The 24,084-nt window shown below is 38.9% G+C and overlaps 2 protein-coding genes and 2 non-coding genes across 7 annotated transcripts in view; 1 reads left to right on the top strand and 3 right to left on the bottom strand.

Annotated features, from left to right (window-relative positions):
- The window catches only part of DIPK1A (divergent protein kinase domain 1A), a 119,921-nt gene extending 105,295 nt beyond the window's left edge, over positions 1 to 14,626 (top strand). For 2 of the 3 annotated variants that reach the window (XM_065884135.1, XM_065884142.1), the window contains 3 exons: positions 4,749 to 4,856; positions 12,346 to 12,522; positions 13,768 to 14,626. In XM_065884135.1, the coding sequence (XP_065740207.1) occupies positions 4,749 to 4,856; positions 12,346 to 12,522; positions 13,768 to 14,580 (1,098 nt within the window). In that variant the 3' untranslated portion in view covers positions 14,581 to 14,626. The remainder of the gene's footprint in view (positions 1 to 4,748; positions 4,857 to 12,345; positions 12,523 to 13,767) is intronic. The other variant, XM_065884150.1, reaches the window with a different exon arrangement.
- A 1,636-nt stretch (positions 14,627 to 16,262) lies between these two features.
- On the bottom strand, positions 16,263 to 23,197 carry RPL5 (ribosomal protein L5). 2 transcript variants are annotated; one of them, XM_065872625.1, is made up of 7 exons: positions 23,134 to 23,197; positions 22,933 to 23,048; positions 21,659 to 21,793; positions 20,145 to 20,347; positions 19,225 to 19,402; positions 16,831 to 16,919; positions 16,263 to 16,427 (listed from the first exon to the last, which is right to left on the bottom strand). In XM_065872625.1, exons 2-7 carry the CDS (start codon positions 22,969 to 22,971, stop codon positions 16,328 to 16,330), a joined length of 744 nt encoding a protein of 247 aa, XP_065728697.1. In that variant the 5' UTR covers positions 22,972 to 23,048; positions 23,134 to 23,197; the 3' UTR covers positions 16,263 to 16,327. The 2 variants fall into 2 exon arrangements, with proteins under 2 accessions (XP_065728697.1, XP_065728702.1); XM_065872630.1 differs by lacking the exon at positions 23,134 to 23,197 and having other exon boundaries at positions 22,933 to 22,986.
- On the bottom strand, positions 16,613 to 16,745 carry LOC136140770 (small nucleolar RNA SNORA66). The gene has a single exon (XR_010657661.1). It is a non-coding gene; the product is annotated as a small nucleolar RNA SNORA66 (small nucleolar RNA).
- Positions 19,475 to 19,570, bottom strand: LOC136140705 (small nucleolar RNA SNORD21). Its single transcript, XR_010657650.1, has one exon. It is a non-coding gene; the product is annotated as a small nucleolar RNA SNORD21 (small nucleolar RNA).
- Positions 23,198 to 24,084: the final 887 nt, after the last annotated feature.

Genomic DNA, 24,084 nt, shown 5'->3' with positions numbered 1-24,084 from the left:
TGTATCTTTCTCTAGAGGATGTATATTTCTATGTTTTACACGTGTTCCTTTTGATAATTTAGGAAGGTTTGTATTCAGATTTTAGCTCTTCTAGTGGTTAGCCTTATACTATAACTTTTAAAAGTATACTTTATCCTTTATTGCTTTAGACCATATCTATTTATTCCCCACTACAAGCAATGACAAAATTATTATACTTCCATCCATCCCATCTCCTTTACTCCACCTAACTTTAATTAATATATTATCATTATTAGTTCTTCAACTAGTCATCTCTATACTTTTGAATATACTTCTGTCTCTGTTATTTGATTTATAAGATAGAAATATTATCTTTTTATAAATTTATTTATTTATTTTTGGCTGCGTTGGGTCTTCGTTGCTGCGCGCGGGCTTTCTCTAGTTGCGGCGAGTGGGTGCTACTCTTCGTTGCGGTGCGCGGGCTTCTCATTGCGGTGGCTTCTCTTGTTGCGGAGCATGGGCTCTAGTTGCGCAGGCTTCACTAGTTTTGGCTCCTGGGCTTCAGTAGCTGTGGCTCGTGGGCTCTAGAGCACAGGCTCAGTAGTTGTGGCGCACGAGCTTAGTTGCTCCGCAGCATGTGGGATCTTCCCAGACCAGGGTTCAAACCCATGTCCCGTGAATTGGCAGGCGGATTCTAAACCACTCTGCCACCAGGGAAGCCCAATATTATCTTTTCACCTTGGATATTAAAGATAAGGAAATCAGGGACTTCCCTGGTGGTCCAGTGGTAAATAATCCACCTTCCAGTGCAGTGGACGCAGGTTCGATCCCTGGTCGAGGAACTAAGATCCCACATGCCACAGGCAACTAAGCCCACATGCCACAACTACTGAGCTCGTGTGCCTCAACGAGAGAGACCCCGTGCCACAGACTACCGAGCCCATGTGCTCTGGAACCCGCGTGCCACAACTAAAGAGAAGCCGGACACCGCAACTAGAGAGAAACCCGAGCAGACCACGTGCCATGACGAAAAGATCCTGCATGCCTCAACAAAGATTCCATGTGCCTCAACTAAGACCCGACTCAACCAAAAAAAAGGGGGCGGGGGGATAAATAAATAAAATAAACATTTAAAAAATAATAAAGGTAAGGAAATCAACATCCTTTTGCCATCTCTCATCTTCCATCTCTCCTTCTTGGTTCTTGTTAATTTTATTAGTTTTACTGGTATAATTTATAATATTAACATTCTGAACAATATACAGTAGTAATTAAGAGAAGGAGCTCTGGAACCAGACTGCCTAGGTTGGAATCTTGGCTTTATCATTTTGTAGCTTGAGCAAGTTACTTAATAGCTATTTCTGTTTCCTTATTCTTACAATGGCTATAACAATAGGTTCTACCTCACAGGGCTATTGTCATAATAAAAATACAGCACTGGAACAGTGCCTGACACATGGTAAGTATCTAGTAACTACCATATACTATATTAACAATTATTATGAAATAGATTTCCACAGTTGTTTTCATCCCAGTCCTACATTTCAACTGGCTTACATGTTCAGTTTCTCTGTTCATCTCTTGGTTGCCTAAAATTCATTCTCTAATAGTTCTTCAAGAGTTGCTAATGGGAATTCTATCTTCTGATCCTTACATGTTCAAAAACATTTAACACCTTTTACTTGAAAGAAAGTTTGGCTATGGAGAATAAGAAGAGCTATTTTGAGCACTTATTGAAATCACAGGTGATCTATCCTCATTAAACCATTATAGCTCATAATAATGCTATAAATCAAGTAGTAGGTACATCCCCTTTTACAAATGAGAAAATTAGGACACAGGCAGGTCACACTTCCTTTCTCAGACTTTGCTGGCATTGCACCACTGTTATCTACCTTTGAATGTGGCTATGGAGAAATCTGAGGCCAATCTGATTTATTTCCCCTTAAAAGTGTCTTGATCTTTTTGCCTGGATGTTCAAAGAATTATTTATTTTTGAAGTCCAGTAAAATTCAATGGGATATGTCACAGGGGTCATTCTGTGTCAGTTTCCTTGGGACAGTGTGTATCCTTTCAATCTGTAGATTAAAGACTTCTCTCACTTACATGAAGTTCTCTTGAATTCTACTTTGATTATTTTTTTTTCTATGTGTTCTATTCTCCCTCCTGTGGACATGCTGGATATCCTTTGTCTTCTATATCTATAATTTTATCTCAAATTCTTTTTAGTTCTTTTTAAATTTCCATTTCATTTTGCTCACTTTTTCAACCTAGCCCTCATAAGTCTTACTATGTTGTTATTTTTGTCTGCCCCCCCTTTTCCCCATTCATAATGTGACTTTAATTTCTTAGATTTTTTTCTTTTTCTTAATTTTTGAGTTCTGCTTGCTTATTTTACATTTACTTCTTTTGTCTCTCATTAGGTCTTCTGCTTTGAGACATTATTTTAAACTGTTTCATTAAGTCCTTTGAATTCATAACAGTATGTTTGGTGTGCTTCATGGCAGTATTTTTCTGGAAAATTTCTTTATTTGACATGTCCTTTTCCTATTCCTTTCCTCCTTTTCCTTGTACATTTGCTGTATAGATCTCCTGCTTGTTTTCTTTTGAGTATTACTCATTACTGAATGAAAAGAGTTCTTCAACCACTATGTGCAAGAAGCAACTGGGACAGTGAAATGAGCAAGTGGTGAAACTTCTGTGGCCCAGAGTTAGTGTGTGTGTGTGTGTGTGTGCGGGGGGGTAAAAGAGAAAAAAGATAAGATGGGGACACTCACACAGATTGGTTTAGCCTGTCTATCTCCCCAGCAACTACAGAGATGCTCATAATATAGTCTCTCCCAATGCTTAGTTTATTTACAGACTGCCTCCAACATAGATAACATTTTTAAGGATTTTATCAATCAGCACTGCCTTGCCCCGCTACTTTACAATGCCAAATAGAGTCCTTGGAAGTTCCCACAGCTTGTGCCCCTTAAACTTTCATTGCAAACCAGAGTGATGGTTCTGTTCCTCTGGTGTACCACCTATTTAGTGCTCCGCCAACTTTGTCTGAGAAGTGAGGTCACAGCAGGTATTTAATCTCAGCATCCTTCTGTACTCTGCTGTAATTTTCACTGTATTTTGCAGGCCATCCTCATTTATTGTGCCTTAGGGTTACACTGGTACCTTATTTTGTCAAAGCGTTTGGTTTCCTTTTTTTTTTTTCGGCTGTGCCACATGGCTTGTAGGATCGTAGTTCCTTGACCAGGGATTGAACCCGGGCCCTCGGCAGTGAGAGCTAAGGGTCCTAACTGCTGGACTGCCAGGGAATTCCCATCTTTTTCTTTTTTGGGGGCAATATCAAAGATGACAAGATGACAGACGTGACTTAATTTTGTTATTTTAAAATATTTTGGTATTTAAAACTTTATTTTTTATTTTAAAATTGAGCCGTTTTTAAAAATTGAATGCCTACCTTCTCACAGAGAGTGGGTACCTCAGGCCACGCTAAGTGGGAAAAACAGTTTCAAAATTCTATGCACACCCTAGTCACAACAAGATCTCTCATCATTATATAGCTAGTAAGGAGCAGAGCTTGTATTCAAATCCAAGTCTGTCCTGATCCAAAGCCTGAATTCTTTTCATCATAGGACTTTCTCTTAAAGAATATAGATATCTCTTTATGGTGTCTTTAATATGTTTTTTCTTCTTTAAATTTTAATTTTCTTGGTGTATAGTTGATTTACAATGTGTTAGTTTTAGGTGTACAGCAAAGTGATTCAGTTATACATATACATATATTCTTTTTTAAATTGTTTTCTCTTAAAGGTTATCACAGAATATTGAGTAGAGTTCCCTGTGCTATATACAGTATGTCCTTGTTGGTTATCTATCTTATATATAGTAGTGTGTGTGTGTTCATCCCAAGCTCCTGATTTATCCCTCCCCCCTCTGTCCCCTTTGGTAACCATAAGTTTGTTTTTGATATCTGTAAGACTGTTTCTGTTCTATAAATAAGTTCATTTGTATCTTTTTTTTGGATTCCACATGTAAGTGATATCATATGACATTTGTCTTTCTCTTTCTGACTTACTTCACTTAGTATGATAATCTCTAGGTCCATCCATGTTGCTGCAAATGGCATTATTTCATTATTTTTTATGGCTGAGTAATATTCCATTATATATGTGCCACATCTTCTTTATTCATTCCTCTGTCGATGGACATTTAGGTTGCTTCCATGTCTTGGATATTATAAACAGTGCTGCAGTGAACACTGGGGTGCATGTATCTTTTCAGATTATGGTTTTCTCCGGATATGTGCCCAGGAGTGGGATTGCTGGATCATATGGTAATTCTATTTTTAGTTTTTTAAGGGACCTCCATACTGTTCTCCATAGTGGCTGTATCAATATACATTCCCACCAACAGTGCCAGAGGGTTCCCTTTTCTCCACACCCTCTCCAGCAGTTACTGTTTGTAGATTTTTTGATGTTGGCCATTCTGACTGGTGTGAGGTGACATCTCATTGTAGTTTTGATTTGCAGTTCTCTGATGATTAATAATGTTGAGCATTCTTTCATGTGTTTGTTGGCAATCTGTATATCCTCTTTGGAGAAATGTCTATTTAGATCTTCTGCCCATTTTTTGATTGGGTTGCTGTTTTTTTTGACATAGAGCTGCATGAGCTGTTTGTATATTTTGGAGATTAATCCTTTGTCAATTGCTTAATTTGCAAATATTTTAATATGTTTCTTCTTAAGAACATTTTTCTATTAACTACTTTTCTATTTCCTGGTTTTTAGTGTGACAAGTACAAGACTGGAGTTATTGATGGGCCCGCATGTAATAGCCTTTGTGTCACAGAAACTCTTTACTTTGGAAAATGCTTATCGACCAAGCCCAACAATCAGGTATGGACATTATGAATAAACAGTCCAGATTTATGGTGCTCTCTGATTTTACCTTAAACTAAATTAAAGCATTGTTAAGAGCATTCTTGAACTAGAACTTTAGGACATTTTAAATACTTCAATTGTGCATGCGTTGATTCACTCATCCAACAGATGTTTATAAATCCCCTATTCCCAGCATGTTCCAGACACTGTTTTAGTTATTAGGAAAATAGTGGTGATTAAGATAGATAACTTCCCTGTGAGTCACATTATTCCAGAGGGATGGGGAACATAAACAGTTGATAGATAAATAAATAAGCAAGGAAATTACAGAACGTAGTGTGTTTTATATAGGTTGTACACAGGATGGGTTGATGAAAAATGTAGGGGATGGTGAGGGTAGAAATATGCTTTAGAAGAGGTGAACAGGGAGGACCTTTCTAAGATAAAATTTGAGCTTATACCTGAATGGAGAATTAAACTAGAGGCATGGGCAGAGGACATGATGAGCTAAATCATAAAAGAAGAACTATAAGTAGCTGATAAGCATAATGAAAAAAATGTTCTACCTCACCTATCATCAAAGAAATATAAATTAAAACAATAGGACACCATTGTGCTAGAAGAAAATACAACAAAACATCAAAACCGGGACTTCTCTGGTGGCTCAGTGGTTAAGAATCCGCCTGCCAATGCAGGGGACACAGGTTCGGTCCCTGGTCCAGGAAGATCCCACATGCCGCAGAGCAGCTAAGCCTGTGCACTACAACTACTGAGCCTGCGCTCTAGAGCCCATGAGCCACAACTACTGAGCCCGCATGCCGCAACTACTGAAGCCCACACGCCTAGAGCCTGTGCTCCGCAACAAGAGAAGCCACCACAATGCGAAGCCCGCGCACCACAACGAAGAGTAGCCCCCGCTTGCTGTAACTAAAGAAAGCCCGTGTGCAGCAATGAAGACCCAATGCAGACTAAATAAATAAATAAAATTTATTTTTTAAAAAAGTTAAAATCCATTGGAAAGATATAACTTGATACCTTCCATCACTAGTTATTAATAGATTCTAGAACAGATCTCTAAGCAGTTCCTTAAGTAGCACGATATCCTAAGGTAAAAGCAAGTGCAATCAACCTTCTAACACTTTCTTTTTAAATCTTTTAAAAAACACTTCCTAAGGACTTCCCTAGTGGCACAGTGGTTAAGAATCCGCCTGCCAATGCAGGGGACATGGGTTCAAGCCCTGGTCCGGGAAGATCCCGCATGCCGCGGAGCAGCTAAGCCCATGTGCCACAACTACTGAGCCAGTACTCTAGAGCCCGCGAGCCACAACTACTGAGCCTACGTGCCACAACTACTGAAGCCTGCATGCCTAGAGCCCATGCTCTGCAATAAGAGAAGCCACCGCAATAAGAAGCCCGCGCACCACAATGAAGAGTAGCCCCTGCTCTCTGCAACTAGAGAAAGCCCGCGTGCAGCAATGAAGACCCAGCACAGCCAAAAATAAATAAATAAAATAATTTTTTTTTAAATGAAGCAAATATGGCAAAAGGTTAAGGTCTGTTATGAAGATAGTAGGTACACAGGTGTTTGTTATATTGTTTTCTATATGTCAACATTGTTCTAAGAACTTTTCATGTATTTCTCTTTGATCCTCACAACCTCCCTATGAAAGAGGTATTATCATTATTTCCATTTTATTGTTAAAGAAACTGAGGCAAGAGAGGTCACAAGGTTAAGAAACTTGCAGAGCAGGTTTGCACTGCAACGAAGAGTTGCCCCCACTTGCTGCAACTAGAGAAAACCTGCACACAGCAATGAAGACCCAATGCAGCCAAAAATAAATAAATTAAATAAATAAATTTATAAAAAAAAAACAATCAACACTGGTTATCCTTGGGCAGTGGAATATTGCATAATTTTTATGTTCATCTTTTTTCTTCAAATTATTTCTAAATTTCCAATATAAATACTCATTCATCTTATAGAAATTTAAAATAGATTTTAAGTCTACACTACTAGCCATGTTTAAGAGGATTTCTGAAATAAAGTCCAATATTTGAGTATCTACTATGTGCTAGGTACTGCTTAAGGCATTGGGAGAGACCATGGGGAATAAGACAAACAAAGCCTCTGGCCTCATATGCCTTATGTTTCATGTGAAAGAGGACAGATGATAAAAGAGTCAATAAAGAAATAAGATCATTTCAAGGACTTCCTCGTGGTGCAGTGGTTAGGAATCTGCCTGCCAATGCAGGGGACACGGGTTTGATCCCTGGTCCGGGAAGATCCCACATGCCACGGAGCAACTAAGCCCGTGCACCACAGCTACTGAGCTTGCACTCTAGAGCCCACGAGCCACAACTACTGAAGCCCACGTGTCACAACTACTGAAGCCCGCGCGCCTAGAGCCCATGCTCTGCAACAAGAGAAACCACTGCAATGAGAAGCCAGTGCACTGCAACGAAGAGTATCCCTTGCTCGCTGCAACTAGAGAAAGCCCGCACATAGCAACAAAGACCCAACGCAGCCAGTAGATAAATAAATAAATAAATAAGTAAAAAATTTTAAAAGATATAAGATAATTTCAGACATTGGTAAGGGCTGTGAAGAAAATAAAATGGGGTCATGGGTTAGAGAGTGACCTGTGATGGAAGAGGGACCTATTTTAGGTAGGGGGTTGGGGAAGGCCTCCCTAAAGTGACATCTGGGCTGAGACTTGAATGTTGTGAAGGAACCAGCCGTATGAAGATCGGTGAGAGTGCATTCCAGGCAAAACCAACAGCAAGTGAAGGAGGTCATGAAACAGGAATAATGCTGATAGGTTCAAGGAACATAGAGAAGAGACATGTAGATGGGATATAGAGACCCAGGGAGTAAGTGATAAAGGTCAGGTTGGAGAAGCAGGCCAGCTCGTAAGAAGCCTAGCAGACAATGAAAAGGGCTTTGGACTTTATTCTGATTGAATTAGAGGGTTTGACGCAGAGGAGTGATTAATATTATTACCAATTAATATGGTCATATTTGGTTTTTATATATAAGCATGACTAGACTGCCTGGGTTAATATGTTGGCTTTGCCACTATTGTATTCCCTTCATCATGCTGCTTCACTTCTTTCTGCTTCAGTTTCTCTATCAGTTAAATCAGGATAATAATAGTATCTACTGCATAAGGTTGTTATAAGGAGTAAGATAAATTAGTAGACTGTAGCACAGAGTAAAGCACCATATAATGTTAGTTTGATAAATAGCTAGATAGTTAATAGTGACTAATTCTGGGAATTAGAGAAATGGGTGTAGAACTTTTCCTTTTATCTTTCTGTGTAATTTGACTTTTAAAAAATTATATTTACATCTATAAACACATTAGAAATATGAAAGATCTCAAATAAACAGCCAAACTTTACAACATAAGGAATTATAAAATGAAGAGCAAACTAAACCCAAACCTAGCAGAAGGAAGGAAATACTATGGATTACAGCAGAGATAAAGGAAATAGAGAATAGAAAAACAATAATAAAGAAATAATAATAAAGAAAATCAATGAAACCAAAAGTTGGTTCTTTGAAAAGGTCAACAAAATTTGACAAACCTTTAGCTAGATGGACTGAGAAACAGAGAAGACTCAAATAACTAAAATCAGAAATGAAGCGGGGACATTACTATCAGTTCTACATAAATAAAAAAGATTATATGAGAGTACAGTGAACAATTGTACACCAACAAATTGGATAATCTAGATGAAATGGGCAAATTCCTAGAAACACAAAACCTACTAAGAAATAGAAAATCTGCATAGACCTATAACTAGTAAGGAGACTGAATTGGTAATCAGGCCTCCCAACAAGAAAAACCCTGCACGTGTGGGCTTCACTGGTAAATTCTACCAAACATTTAAAGAAGAGCTAGCACCAGTCCTTCTTTTTTTTGGCTGCGCCACGAGGCATGTAGGATCCTAGTTCCCCAAACAAGGATCAAATCCATGCCCCCTGCAGTGGAAGCTCGGAGTCCCAACCACTGGCTGCTGGACCAGCAGGGAAGTCCCACATTAATCCTTATTAACTTTTGCTGGTTCAACATGTGAAAATTGAGCAGTGTAATACACCAAATAAACAGAATGAAGGAGAAAAAAAGGATCATCGCAATTGATGCAGAAAAGGCATTTGACAAAATTCATGATAAAAACACACAGCAAACTAGGAATAGAAGGAATAGAATTTAGGAACATACTAAAAACACTTATGTGAAAAACCCACAGTTAACATCATACTCAATAGTGAAAGACTGAAAGCTTTTCATCTAAGAACAAGGCAAGGATGCCCACTTTCACCACTTCTATTCAACATAGTACTGGAAGTTCTGGCCAGATCAATTAAACAAAGAAATAAAAGGTATCCAAATGGGAAAGGAAAAAGTAAAATTATCTCTGTTGACAGAGAATATGATTTTATTTGTAGAAAAACCTAAAGATTCCACAAAAAAATCATTAGAACTAATAAATGAATTCAAAGTCCACACACAAAAATCAATTGCATCTCTATACACTAACAATGAACAATCCAGAAAAGAAATTAAGAAAACCATTGCATTTATACTTGCATCAAAAAGAATATTTAGGAATTAACTTAACCAAGGAGGTGAAAGACTTGTACAGTGAAAACTTCAAAACATTGCTGAAAGAAATTAAAGACATAAACAAATGTAATCACATCCCATGTTCATAGATTGGAAGACAATATTTTTAAGATGTTAATGTTACCCAGCGTGATCAAGAGTCAGTGCAATCCTGAGCAAAATCCCAAAGACAATTTTTTGCAGAAAGAGAAAAAGTCCTGAAATTCGTATGCAATCTCAAGGGACCCTAAATAGCCAAAACAATCCTGAAAAAAATACCAGAAAGCTGGAGGACTCACTTCCTGATTTCAAATCTTACTATAAAGCTGCAGTAATCAAACAGTGTGGTAGTGGAATAAGGATGGATATATAGACTAATGGAATAGAACAGAGAGCCCTCACATATATGGTCAAATGATTCTTTTTTTTTTTTTTTTTGGCTGCATTGGGTCTTTGTTGCTGCGCACGAGCTTTTTCTAGTTGCAGCGAGTAGGGGCTACTCTTCATTGCAGTGCATGAGCTTCTCATTGCAGTAGCTTCTCTTGTTGCGGAGCTCGGGCTGTAGGCATGCAGGCTTCAGTAGTTGCAGCACATGGGCTCAGTAGTTGTGGCTCGTGAGCTTAGTTGCTCCGCGGCATGTGGGATCTTCCCGGACCTGGGATCGAACCCGTGTCCCCTGCATTGGCAGGCAGATTCTTAACCACTGTGCCACCAAGGAAGTCCCTCAAATGATTTTTGACAAGGGTGCTAAGACCATTCAATAGGAAAAGGACTGTCTTTTCAACAGATGGTACTGGGAAAGCTGGATATACACATGCAAAAGAATGAAGGTGGACCCTTACCTAACACCATTCTCAAAATTTAAGTCAAAATGGATCAAAGATCTAATGGTAAGAACTAAAACTATAAAACTCTTAGGGACTCCCCTGGTGGCGCAGTGGTTAAGACTCTGTGCTCCCAATGCAGGGGGCCTGGGTTCGATCCCTGGTCAGGGAACTAGATCCCACATACATGCTGCAACTAAGGAGCCCTCCTACCGCAACTAAGACCTGGCACAACCAGATAAATAAATAAATATTTTGAAAAATAAAAAATAAATAAAACTCTTAGATGAAAACATAGGGCAAAAGCTTCGTGACATTGGGTTTGGCAATTATTTCTTGCATATGACTCCAAAGCCACAGGCAACAAAAGAAAAAATAGACAAATTGTACTTCATGAAAATTTTTAAATATTGTGCATCAAAAGGCAATATCAGTAGAATAAAAAAGAAGCTCACAGGGCTTCCCTGGTGGCGCAGTGGTTGAGAGTCTGCCTGCCGATGCGGGAGACACGGGTTCGTGTCCTGGTCCGGGAGGATCCCACATGCCGCGGAGCGGCTGGGCCCGTGAGCCATGGCCGCTGGGCCTGCGCGTCCAGAGCCTGTGCTCCGCAGCGGGAGAGGCCACAGCAGTGAGAGGCCCACGTACCGCAAAAAAAAAAAAGAAGCTCACAGAATGGGAGGAAATATTTGCAAATCATATATCTGATAAGGGATTAATATATAGAATATATAGAGGGCTCCTAAAACTCAACAACAAAAAAACAAACAGCCGGATTCATTCTCGAAAAAGGTATACAAATGTGCAATAAGTGCATGAAAAGATGCTCAGCATCACTGGTCATTAGGGAAATGCAAACCAAAACCACAATTAGGGAATTTTTTGGCAGTACAGTGGTTAGGACTTTGCACTTTCACTGCCGACGCGTGGGTTCGATACATGGTCGGAGAACTAAGAAAAAAAAAGCACACGGTGAGATACCACCTCACACCCATCAGGATGGCTACTATCAAAAAAACCAGAAAGGAAGGATTGCTACGTGTCCTTGGAATCATTTTCTGGTTGTATAGAGAGTGTGAAATATTGACAAGTGGTAAAACAACGCAGGACAAGCATTGCTCAGTAAAATAAACTCTGTGAGTTTATTCTGGAAAAAAAAAAAGAAAATAACAAGTGTTGGCAATAAGGCAGAAAAACTGGAACCCACTGTTGGTGGGAATGTAAAATGGTGTAGCTGCTGAGAAAAACAGGTTGGCAGCTCCTCAAAAAATTAAAAGTAGCATGACCCTATGATTCAGAAATTCCACTTCTGGATATATATGTAAAAGAATTGAAATCAGGATCTCGAAGAGATATTTGTATATCCATGTTCATAATATTCACAACAGCTAAAACATGGAAGCAACCCAAGTGTCAATCAGTGGATGAAAGGAAATGCAAAATGTGGGATATTCCTACAATGTAATAGTATTCAGCTTTAAAAAGGAAGGAAATTGTGATACATGCTACAATGTGGATAAACCTTCAGGACATTATGAAATAAGCCAGTCACAAAAGGACAGATTCTGTATGATTCCACTTATATGAGATACTTAGAGTGAGTAGTCAAAATCATAAAGACAGAAAGTGGACTGGTGATGAGCTGGGGGCTGGGGGAAGAAGGGGAACAGGGAGTAGAGAGTTTCAATTTTACAAAATGAAAAGAGTTCTGGAGACAGATGGTGGTGATGGTAGCACAACCTCATGAATCTAATACCACTGAACTGTATGTTAAAAATAGTTAAGATGGTAAATTTTCTATTTTTGATGTTTTACAATTAAAAAATGGAAAATAATAAAACTGATGACCATGGTCAAAAATATATATATATATTTAGGTTTGCGATACTTTTATAATTTAAAAAAATTAAGGAAAAAAGCTTTGAAGTATGATTTCAAATTTGCAATTCAGGAAGTCAGCTCAATCTATGTTTTGTTGCTTTTGTGTTTTTTTAAGAGGAGGACACTAAAAATATCATGGTAGATTAGAGTTTTCTACTCTGCCTAAAGCATAACTTGTCATTCTTTTCACAGATGTATTTAGGGATTTGGGATAATCTACCAGGTGTTGTGAAATGTCAAATGGAACAAGCACTTCATCTTGATTTTGGAACTGAATTGGAACCAAGGAAAGAAATAGTGCTATTTGATAAGCCAACTAGGGGAACTACTGTACAGAAATTCAAAGAAATGGTCTACAGTCTCTTTAAAGTAAGTATATGCATTCACATGTTGCTAGTGTGAAGTGGTACTCTTCTGGAAGCTGGCAGGACCTCATTCTAAGCCATAAAAATGTTGGTATCTTTGACCTATATCAGGGACTCTATCTTGAGGAAATAATTCAAAGAAAAAAATGTATGGAGGGTGTTTAACATTACTTACTATCGCTAAAAATGTCCAGATGTGAGTTCATTAAGTAGCTGGGCTGCTCTATAGCTTGACATTAAAACTGATACACTTTTTTAAAAAAGGTGAAATAAAATTTGTAGACTGATTGCAATTTTTTTTTTTTTTTTGCGGTACACGGGCCTCTCTCACTGTTGTGGCCTCTCCCGTTGCGGAGCACAGGCTCTGGACGCGCAGGCTAGCGGCCATGGCTCACGGGCCCAGCCGCTCCGCGGCATGTGGGATCTTCCCAGACCGGGGCACGAACCCTTGTCCCCTGCATCGGCAGGCAGACTCTCAACCACTGCGCCACCAGGGAAGCCCGCAAATTATTTTTTTAATTTAAAGAAATACTCAGAGATTAAATAGAAGTATGAAAATATTGGGAATTCCCTGGGTCCAGTGGTTAGGACTCCGCACTTTCACTGCCAAGGGTGCAGGTTCGAGAACTGGTCGGGGAACTTTCGCAAGCCACGTGGCACGGCCAAAAAACAATGAAAATAATTACACTTTTGGAAAGAATCTTTTTCTCATTTTTATTGCTCTTATATTTTAACTCAAAATCTTTCTTTTCTTTGAACAGTTTACAGTTTTAGACTGTTTTATGCTAGAGAGTCTCCACAGGGAAATACTTATAGCATTCATTATTGGAACACCTTGAATAAAATAATAACAATTACAAAATAGGAGAAAATAATTTGTAGTTGACCTGTTAACTTTGGATATGGGCAAATTACACTGCAATTTTGCAAGTAAGTATGAATAAGACAAAGATTAATTAATGGCTTGGTTAACTATTTATCTACAAGGTCTAAGGAGGCTATGGGCGTTAAGGTGGCTATTTCTTAACATACTTAGCAAAGTGGGTTTCACCTCAAGTACATAAAACATAGTTCTGACTCACTTAGCAAACATAAGTATTTGGAAAGGTATTAAGTCTCCTATGGGTATTCAGTAGCAAGATTATTACTTAGCATGGTAATTATCCCTGTAAAGGAAGTTAGTATGTTACATATGAGATTCTTGTTTTTCATTGCTTCTGTATAATTAGCCAAATTCTTGTCTTTACAGGCAAAGTTGGGTGACCAAGGCAACCTCTCTGAACTGGTTAATCTCATCTTGACAGTGGCTGATGGAGACAAAGATGGCCAGGTTTCCTTGGGAGAAGCAAAGTCAGCATGGGCACTTCTTCAATTAAATGAATTTCTTCTCATGGTAATACTTCAAGATAAAGAACATACCCCCAAATTAATGGGATTCTGTGGTGATCTCTATGTGATGGAAAGTGTTGAATATACCTCTCTTTATGGAATAAGCCTTCCATGGGTCATTGAACTTTTTATTCCATCTGGGTTCAGAAGAAGCATGGATCAGTTGTTCACACCATCATGGCCTAGAAAAGCTAAAATAGCCATAGGACTTCTAGAATTTGTGGAAGATGTTTTCCATGGCCCCTATGGAAACTTCCTCATGTGCGATACTAGTGCCAAAAACCTAGGATATAATGATAAGTATGATTTGAAAATGGTGGACATGAGAAAAATTGTGCCAGAGACAAACCTGAAAGAACTTATAAAGGATCGTCACTGTGAGTCTGATCTGGACTGTGTCTATGGCACGGATTGTCGAACTAGCTGTGATCAGAGTACAATGAAGTGTACCTCAGAAGTGATCCAACCAAACTTGGCAAAAGCCTGTCAGTTACTCAAAGACTACCTGTTGCGTGGTGCTCCAGTTGAAATTCGTGAAGAATTAGAAAAGCAGCTGTATTCCTGTATTGCTCTCAAAGTCACAGCAAATCAAATGGAAATGGAACATTCTTTGATACTAAATAACCTAAAAACATTACTGTGGAAGAAAATTTCCTACACAAACGACTCTTAGTTCATTTGGACATTGTGACCATTTTAAGAAACTTAGCACTTCAAAAGAAAAATCTTGAACATTTTTTCTAAATGGCTTGATTCAAATCCTTGCCAGTTATCACAAAACTCCTTTCCCCTGATCCTAAGGAAGCCATCATCTTAAAATACATGTTGATTGCTGAAGTAATGGCAGGAGGTATAGGATCAAAAATATTCATTCCTGCCCTTTTAGAAACGCTGGTACATTTCCTAGTACATTCACTGTGTAACTATTTTGACTAATGACTTAAAATAATGCTGTGAAAAGCCTCATTCCATAAACATCAACGGTCAGAATATTTTGTAGATTTGTTAGCCAAAATATCAGTGCTGGAAATTGTGTTTGCATTGAAGCTGCTGTTTAAAAGAAAATTTATAAATTTACTAATGTCTCAGCATGGTAAAGTTTGCACATTAACAGAAATTAAGACTGCAAAGCAGGTAAATTAAAATTACTCCTTTATAAACAGATGTTGGGTTAATAGCATGGTTTCTTATAAATACACTTAACTCATTTAGACATCACATTTTATGTGGCTTCAGAAAGTTTTGACTGGCTCTTACCCACTGAAAACCCATCAGAAGCATTCTACTTGGCAATATATAATTGCCAATTTTAGAGGCTGAATATGGATGAGTTCATCATCCTAGATTTAAGGGTCTGTATCTTAGTATCAGCCAGCCAACTGGTCTTCAAAACTCGTATCTTTAGGCCACAGACCTAACACAGGTACACATATGCTGAATCTGAGCTATGGGAAAGTGGGACATTAAGAGCAGGACTCTGAAATCATAAACTTCCTATTAATAATTTTCCATTTTCAAACAAACAGTATTCCCTACTGGCCAAAGGACTTTCTCAAGAGGCATGTAAATATATCCATCTCTTTTTCTCATGTAAACTTGATATACAAGGGTTAGTATTTGCTCCTCTCTTTTGTGTTTATTCAGATCTGGCCTTTCAACTCCATAAAACGAAAACACCTCTTCTTATAATTAAAGAACCAGTATTTTCGGGCTTCCCTGGTGGCGCAGTGGTTGAGAGTCCACCTGCCGATGCAGGGGACACGGGTTCGTGCCCTGGTCCGGGAAAATCCCACATGCCGCAGAGCAGCTGGGCCCGTGAGCCATGGCCGCCGAGCCTGCACATCCAGAGCCTGTGCTCCGCAACGAGAGAGGCCACAACAGTGAGAGGCCCGCGTACCACAAAAATATATAATAAATGAAGTTTAAAAAGAACCAGTATTTTCTGCTCAAAGGTTTCACCTGGATAAATGTGTTAAAATTATATGACCTTCATTGGAGAGCTATCATCTCTCAAGAACTAAAGCCATGGAGTAGCATCAGTTTCACTTACTTTAAAATTGTAAACTTTGAAGGTACTTTTTCTTCCAACTCATCATGTGGTTACAATAAATGAATGGAAGAAATATTTCTAGGGGAAGGTTTGTCTGTTGCTTGCCAGACTTTTTAAGGACAGCTGCACATCATACAATTCAAGGGATAACTCCTGTCAGGAAGAACAGATGCCCAAGGTATGGACTTTGAGGCAATATGTAAGATTTTCTGGAAAAAGCTACACTTGTTTCTGGAAGGAAAATACTGTCAATTTCAGGTACTTCCCACAGTTTCATTAACAAGAGCTTAACACAGAAACAGCTACTTGTTCAATAAGTTTATTACTGTCTTTATCTGAAAAATCTTCATAGAAATTGTGGTTTGGTTTATTAACTCTCAGCAGCCCGTTCCTGAGCTCTAAGGAAGCTTGCCTTCTTCTGAGCTACCCGATCTTTCTTCTGGGCAAGTGACATTTTGGGACGGTTCCACCTACAGAACAAGGTAAAAAGAAGAGAAAGGGACATAAATTTTAAAAACCATAGCGAAAGAGAATAGAGAATATTTAACTTTGAAAAAGACACCCTTTGTAATAAAATGGAGGTCAAATAATCCCAAGTCCAATACCTGTTCTCTTCCTTAGTTAGCCTATTAAAAAATGCAGTAATTGACAGTTACAATGTACTGGGACAGAATGGGCCACCTCGGTAGCATCCAAGGCTAATACATTTCTATCACCACAATTACTTTAGCAAACCTGGTTCCCCTCACCTCTGCAACATCATGCAGAGCTAGTGATCGAGTTTGCACAACTTCACTCAGAGTCTGAGCGAGATGAAACAAGGCAGGAACCCCTCCCAACCTCTTTCTCTTCAAAAAACAGTAGAACACATACCTCTTCTTTTTAACTTCTTTCTTAGGCTTCTTCTCATACACTGGATTCTCTCGTATTGCAGCATGAGCCTTCTTATACATCTCCTCCATCTGAAACAAAGCAAAGCAAACAGTACTTGGTTTCATTTCATATGCCCTAAACAGTAATAAAACACACTATTCTACTGCTTGCTCTATTTTGTCCTTCTAAGCCAGATTCTCAAAAGGAGCTAAACTAGGTCAATATTGGTATCTTTTTGTAACCCATCTTTTCCTAAGAAAGTCCCAGTTTTTACCATAAGCAACATGAATTGACACTGTTCACAAAACATAACAATCGGGCTTCCCTGGTGGCGCAGTGGTTGAGAGTCCGCCTGCCGATGCAGGGGACACGGGTTCGTGCCCCGGTCCGGGAAGATCCCATGTGCCACATAGCGGCTGGGCCCGAGAGCCACGGCCGCTGGGCCTGCGTGTCCAGAGCCTGTGCTCCGCAATGGAAGAGGCCACAACAGTGAGAGGCCCGCGTACCACAAAAAAAAAAAAAAAAAAAAAAAAAAAAACATAACAATCTTCCTCAAGAAAAATTCGCATGTATTTCTAAATAATTCAGCTATACTTTATGAGTCACTCAAGTTTAAAGCAAACTGTTTTCTGTAGAAACACATTTTATGCTCATTTAAAACCATCTGACCTAAATTCTTTCATTCAAGTATGGATACATGCCAGCATTTAAGATGTTAAGATGAAAAATATATGGACTAACAAGCAACTGCCAAATACATCTCTGTCCTCCCACGTTCCCCATATTTCTATTTCCCACTGATTTCTGATAGGTCTTTTCAAAAGTTACTCCCAGGATCCCACACCAGGAACCTCCTGATCTACTACCACAAATCACCAGTATCTGGCAGCAGTATCAGGCCCCTGTGGAATCAGAAAGAGGCCCGAATTTCCCTAGAAAACCGCTGTCCAATTAGAAACACTAATGAGAATTTTGTTCTAAAATTCAACAAAAAACAATGCTGCAACTCTCTGAAGTGTTTTAATACCCCCACCCCAAATGACTACTGATCACATGGAAGATCAAGTCAGGAAGAGAAACTGTAAAATGTGTGAAATTCAGTAACAATCACAGCCTTCCTGAAGGATGAGTCAAGGTAATCCAGGTCTCTAAAACTACTCATTCCATGTGAGTAAAATGCAATTACTGAGCTTCCCTGGTGGCTCAGTGGTTAAGAATCCGCCTGCCAATGCAGGGGACACGGGTTCGAGCCCTGGTCTGGGAAGATCCCACATGCCGCGGAGCAACTAAGCCCGTGTGCCACAACTACGGAGCCTGTGCTCTAGAGCCCACGAGCCACAACTACTGAAGCCCATATGCCTAGAGCCCGTGCTCCGCAACGAGAAGCCACCTCAATGAGAAGCATGCACACCACAAGGAAGCATGCACACCCGCTCTCCGCAACTAGAGAAAGCCCGTGTGCAGCTACAAAGACCCAACGTAGCCAAAAATAAATTTTTTTAAATGCAGTTACTACATGCATTTGTATAAAGCTCATTAGCAAAGGAAAATAATGCAAAAACAGAAAGTGATCTTTCCCTCAATTATAACTCTATTTTAAAAATAATTTTCAGACATAGGTATACCAAATACAAAATATGCAGCAACAGAAAAAAACCTAATAAAAACAATTACTTGATATATATCAATTTACATATAATTCTGTATTTGTAATACGTTTATAATAATCTGTGATTTTTGCATTCTACGTCTTCACTATCGAAACTCGCACTGTCATCATCAATTACCCCAATGTATTAATAGAGAGAGCCCTGAGACTCCACTTTAGGGGTGATAAACTTTGCAACATTAAACTGACTTTTGAAAACACGGGTCCCTTCACTTTTGCAACATCACACAGAACTAGTGATAGAATCTGTACATCTCCCTTTTTGTGTGCATGCCTGAGACACTGAGAAAGTCCAGAACATAGCACTTATCTGCTAAGAATGAAGAAAGAACCTTTCTTCCCCATGACCTCAAAATGAGTGAAGTCTAGTAACTAGCACCTCGTATTGGAGTAGATTATGACCACATGAATGAAGTTTATAAATACAGAACAGCCAAATGCATAAAAGCCACCAAAGGCTTTAGATTTGGATGCCTGAAGCCTGCCATCGTTCAGCATCTAAAAGATTCCTAAAAGCATGTTGACAAGTCCAGCTCCTCCTAACAGTATCTTGTCTGACTTTTAACCTACCCTGGGTCCAACATCCCAATTTCATTTTAACATGCCCATATTCAACTTTTAACTGTTAACATGAAATAAAACTGTATTAACATACCCACTCAAAACAGGTAGGAAACCCGGTTCTATAAATTTACCAATACAGGTATTTTTAGTTAAATTTTTACCATGTCTGGAGTTACGTTGTTCTTTATGTATTGAGAGAATTGTTTCTTGTACGCATCTTCATCTTCTTCAATCAGGTAACGCATATAATCTGCAACGTTCTGCCCCATGATGTGCTTTCGGTGTACCTCAGCATTAAATTCTTTGCTTTCTGAATCATAACCAGGGAACCGTTTGGTACTGAAATAAAGTTTTCCATGTTTTAGTATATATTGGTTGAAATCAGTTCCCTAGAAGGAATTCATTTCAGTAGCTGCCATCAGTCCCGTCTTGAAACAATTAATTGCATCATATGCAACCAAAGGACCAACTACTGACTGCTCAGTTAGTGGGACATCATCATTCAGCAGCTAATTTTTGAATTCCAGGATAGAAAATCATGCCACAAGCACCTTTAAATACCATTAAATGAACCAAGGCCACTATATAGTTCTCCTTATTTCATAGCAAAGGACAGCCTACACTCTTATTTCCAGTTGAAGGTTTAAAAATTCATGTCTTTTTCTCAAACTTTTTTCCCCCCTAGAGTCCATATTTCCCCATAACTCAGTAAACAAATTTTCATTCTGAATTAAACAAACAAAAAAAAAATAGGGGGAGTACTGGTGGAATCAAGTTGCTCATTTCTAACCAAAACTTAGCCACACAGAAAGGTAGTGGTTTCAACACTGGCTCTTCTGTTTATTGGTTCTGAAACCTTGGACAAATAATTTTTCCCCGGAACCCCAGTCTCTTCATTTATAAACCATGTTACAGTTCCTTCCCACCCTGCCAGGTTCCCTTTGCACAGTACCCAGCACATGGCAGGTACACAATGATAGCTACTATTACTCTAATTGGATCAGTTATCTCCACAGCCCAACCAGTTAGAAACAGTGCAGTACTGGAGTCCAGGCAACGAGGCCCTGAATACTATTATTACCTGTGAGGGATAGACAAGCCTCCATCGACAGCTCCCTTCAGGGCCCCAAAAACTTTATTCCCAGTAGTAGTCCTGGCAAGCCCTGCATCCAAGTAACAGGTGAAGGCACCAGGTTGACCATCAATGCTTTCAACATTGTATTCATCTCCAGTCACCTCGACTTGGCCTTCATAAATTTTGTCCATACCAAACCTATTAAGAAGCTATTAACAAAGAAGCCAATCTAAATGCTTGTTAGAATATATTCAAACAACAATATCTCAAAATCCACAACTTTAATGACCTGACAAAAAATTTCCTTCCAAATCACTTTTTCTCTTTATCCCAATCTGCTTTTAAATATCAATTTTTAAATGCCACAAAAAGAAATTTCAGATATCCAATTTTACCAACAAGTATAACTGTTTAACAGTTTCTGAATCTGCTACATTGTCCATACTTGATTTTTGTAGCAATCAATAAGGACGTAATACTTAAATTTGATTCTTATATATTTACTCAAGGGAAGTAATCTCCACCTTTCCTTGGTCATATTTAGCTATAATTCAACAACCAAATATTATCATAGGCAGTTTTGTTTAATTTGATTACAATATTATGAGTAGGATCCTGTGCTGAAGAGAACACCTTTTGTGGCTCTACCCTGCCACTGTATTATGTTAATATGTGCCACTACTCTGCTAGTTATCTATAGTGCCTTTGCACCAAGATGCTCATATAAAAGACAATGTCCCAACCCAGACATGTTTATAACCAGTGAAGATGTGGGTCCCCAACAATGATGCATGCTTAACAATTCCACTGCAAAACAAGGTCAGAAAACAAAAACAAGGTAAGATCACATTTTCATTTCCTTTTATAGGAAATGCTGCCACCCAAAGGCAAAGATTATTAAAACTAAAATGAATCCCCCCACCAATGCCTACCCCCGCCTCAAAAGCTTAAGGCACTGCTTCTCAAAATTTAGCATGCATATAAATCACCTGGACACCCTAGGAGAATATAAATTCTGAAGGTGTGGGGTATAGTCTGCATTTTTAATGTACGCTGATGGTAAGATCTACACTTCTGACTAGATCTGTCCAACAAGATAGTCACCAACTAGCCACAACCGGCTATTCATATTTAAGTTAAAAACTCAGTTAGCAGCAGCACTAGACACATTTCAAGCACTTAATAGCTACATGTGGCTAGCGGCTACCATATCAGATAGCACAGATTACAGATATCCATCAATGCAAAATAATTCTATTGGTCTAGATATACCCAACAAATGGGAGAAAACAGAAAAAAAGGCTTCCCCAGATTATAAAGTACATCTCTGTCTTAAACAATGTATCTATATAAAATTATCTTCCCTGGTGACGCCCTTATAAGCCACAGGGCAACAGGAGGCACTCCTCTCTCCCCACAGCTAGCTGAAGGTGTCTTATCCATGTGTGAACCATCTATGTTGCAGACAACTCCAGTGAGCTAATTCCAAAATACATCACTTAAAGTAATCTTGTACATACCCTGCGTGCCAGCAGCAGGCCAGTACAATATGCTGCAGCATAATTTGTCAGGCCAACCTTCACACCATACTTCGGGAGTTCATGAGCATAAGCTGCACAAACTATCATATCTCCTTCTATACGGGCATAAGCAATCTACAATAAGAGAAGAGACAGGTTAGTAATCTGTTTTCACTGCTTTGTGGATTACTTCCTAAGTGCCTTCTTTTTCAAAAGATTTAACAAAAAAACAGACACAGATCTGCATCACTTAAGATCTCTGTTAAACCCACTCACCTTCAACGATTATGCCTGGTCAACTACAGAAAGTAGGTTTATGAGTTTGTGTATGTTTGACTAATTTCACAGTACATTAAGTCTCAAATTACCACAGACATCGAATATTAAAATACCTTTGGAATAAGTTATACTGTAGTTCCTTACTTCTGAGAAATACTGAAAAGACCTTGAGCTGGGAAAGCTGGTGAATTAAGGAGGCACTTTGAAAAATCAAAAAGGAATCCCTGATTATTTCAAACTAAGCATATCTAAGTCCAACAATGTTTCAGAAAACCTAATATTTAGTTATCTGAACTTAGGTATGGAGGAAGAGATTGCCTTCACAACCAACAAATTAGTCTGCCCAGAAAATAAATGTGCCTGTCTCCTCCAAATCTCAAGTACGAAAAGTTTTCCTAGTTGTAAAAGCCCAGAAAACTACCTTCTAGGAGCAAATTGCCACTTTCTGTAAGTCTTTTACATGGGAGACACCTTCATAAGTATTTACTAAAACCTATTTTGAACAGTAATCAAGAATAAAAATAATCTTAAGAGTCTGATTTAACATTCACAACTACCTACCTCTTCAAAGTATTGGATAAGTGAACTCAGTCCACAATAAATTCTATTATCTTACTGGAATTGGAATGGGCAAGAACCTTCTACTGGGTCTCAAATTTACCCTCCCACCCCCACAAAAATAGCACAGTGCCATGAACTTCTCTAATCCCCCCCACCCCACCCCCACCAATTAGAAAGTGAATGGAATTAACCTGGGTCAGGATTGCCAAACAGCTGATCCTCAGAGTATTTTTTACAGTACCAATTTCCCAGGCTCCAACTTCATACCTACTAAAAGAACTACTCAATGTTCCTTGGAGTGCCAGGCACTAGACTAGATGAACCTAATGCATACGTTGTGCTTTGCTCCCCGAGTACAACTTTTCTACCACAGTGAGGGCAGAAGTGGGGGGTGGAGGTTACCATCCATTACTTGCGTCTAGAATACAACTTACCTGACAAATGATATCTCTGTTAGTTACACGAACTATCATTCTGTATTTGGGTGTGTTGTACTTATTTTTATCTTGAATTACCAATCGTTTCCGAGCATAGTAGTCAGTTTTGCCCTCTGAAAGAGAAAAGTAATTTAAAAAAGTCTATTCCAGTACAAAGCAGATTCTTTTCATGTAGTGAACATGAAAACCTGACCATACCTCGCCGTCTTCTAAATTTCACTTGGTATCTCTTGAAGTAGGCCTTATTCTTGACAACTTTAACAAACCCCTTTAAGATAAAAAAATGTTATTAAAACTTTGATAAATGTTTTAGCTTCTGATACTTTTGACATTTGAGTTAACTGTGTAACAAAATAACAAACTTCAAAAGTGAATCCAGACACAACCATCACTTTCTCAAATCTGAAGTCAAAAATCACTTTTTCTCCTACTTTCCATATGTCAAGACTGACAGTTTCACAAAGCAAAATAAAAATGAATCAGCAGGAAAAATGGAATGAAAAAACATACAAAATACAGGCCAATTTATTATATTCACCAGATATAAAACTGTCACATTGATTTTAAATTCTTAAACTTACCCTCAACTTTTGTTCCCTATTGGACCAGCAATAATCCCAGTGACCAACTTTGCAAAACACTGTTCAAGACAACAATCTTGCAAACGTCAATCTGTTCTTAACACTGTCCCATTTCAAGAACCTAATATTTCCCTCTTTCCACAAATGTTTTTCAAAAGCCTAAATTACTTGCCACAAAACATAACTGGCCAAGGATATATTCAGCAATTACTCCCGATTAAAACAACACTGACCCCCACCAACTAAAGCAACACCCACCCGAAGAATCATTAAAAAGCGGAGCCAGCGACGATATAGAGAAAGAGGCAGGCAACACATACCAAAGTAAATGAGCTTCTTTTCGGGGCCCAAAGACCCCACAGCCTCCAGGTTCTACTGACGGTTGTGGCTTAAAAGCCACTTCGTCGGCCCCAAAAACACAGGTTTTCCCAACAACTTGCCAGCCCCGACGCTCTCCCGGAAAACCCACCAAGCAGTCATGGGTGGAGCTGGGTCCGAGAAGCCGCAGCCCGTCTCCACTCAGGCATCCCCCAGCTAGTCTGAGACTGACTCTACGCAATCTCCTCGT

Source organism: Phocoena phocoena, chromosome 1 (assembly GCF_963924675.1).
Source record: "Phocoena phocoena chromosome 1, mPhoPho1.1, whole genome shotgun sequence".
NCBI lineage: Eukaryota > Metazoa > Chordata > Mammalia > Artiodactyla > Phocoenidae > Phocoena > Phocoena phocoena.
Note: the sequence above shows the minus strand (reverse complement) of the source record. Positions and strands in the feature narration are given on the sequence as shown.

Bases quoted from the DNA above. Each gene is read 5' to 3' on its own strand.
- RPL5 (XM_065872625.1), bottom strand. From the start codon at position 22,971: ATGATAGTTCGTGTAACTAACAGAGATATCATTTGTCAG. The intron at 20,348-21,658 runs GTATGTACAAGA...CTTTGTTAATAG, and splicing joins GCCTGCTGCTGGCACGCAGG to CTTCTTAATAGGTTTGGTAT. The intron at 16,428-16,830 runs GTATGTGTTCTA...CTTGTTCTGTAG, and splicing joins AAAGAAGTTAAAAAGAAGAG to GTGGAACCGTCCCAAAATGT.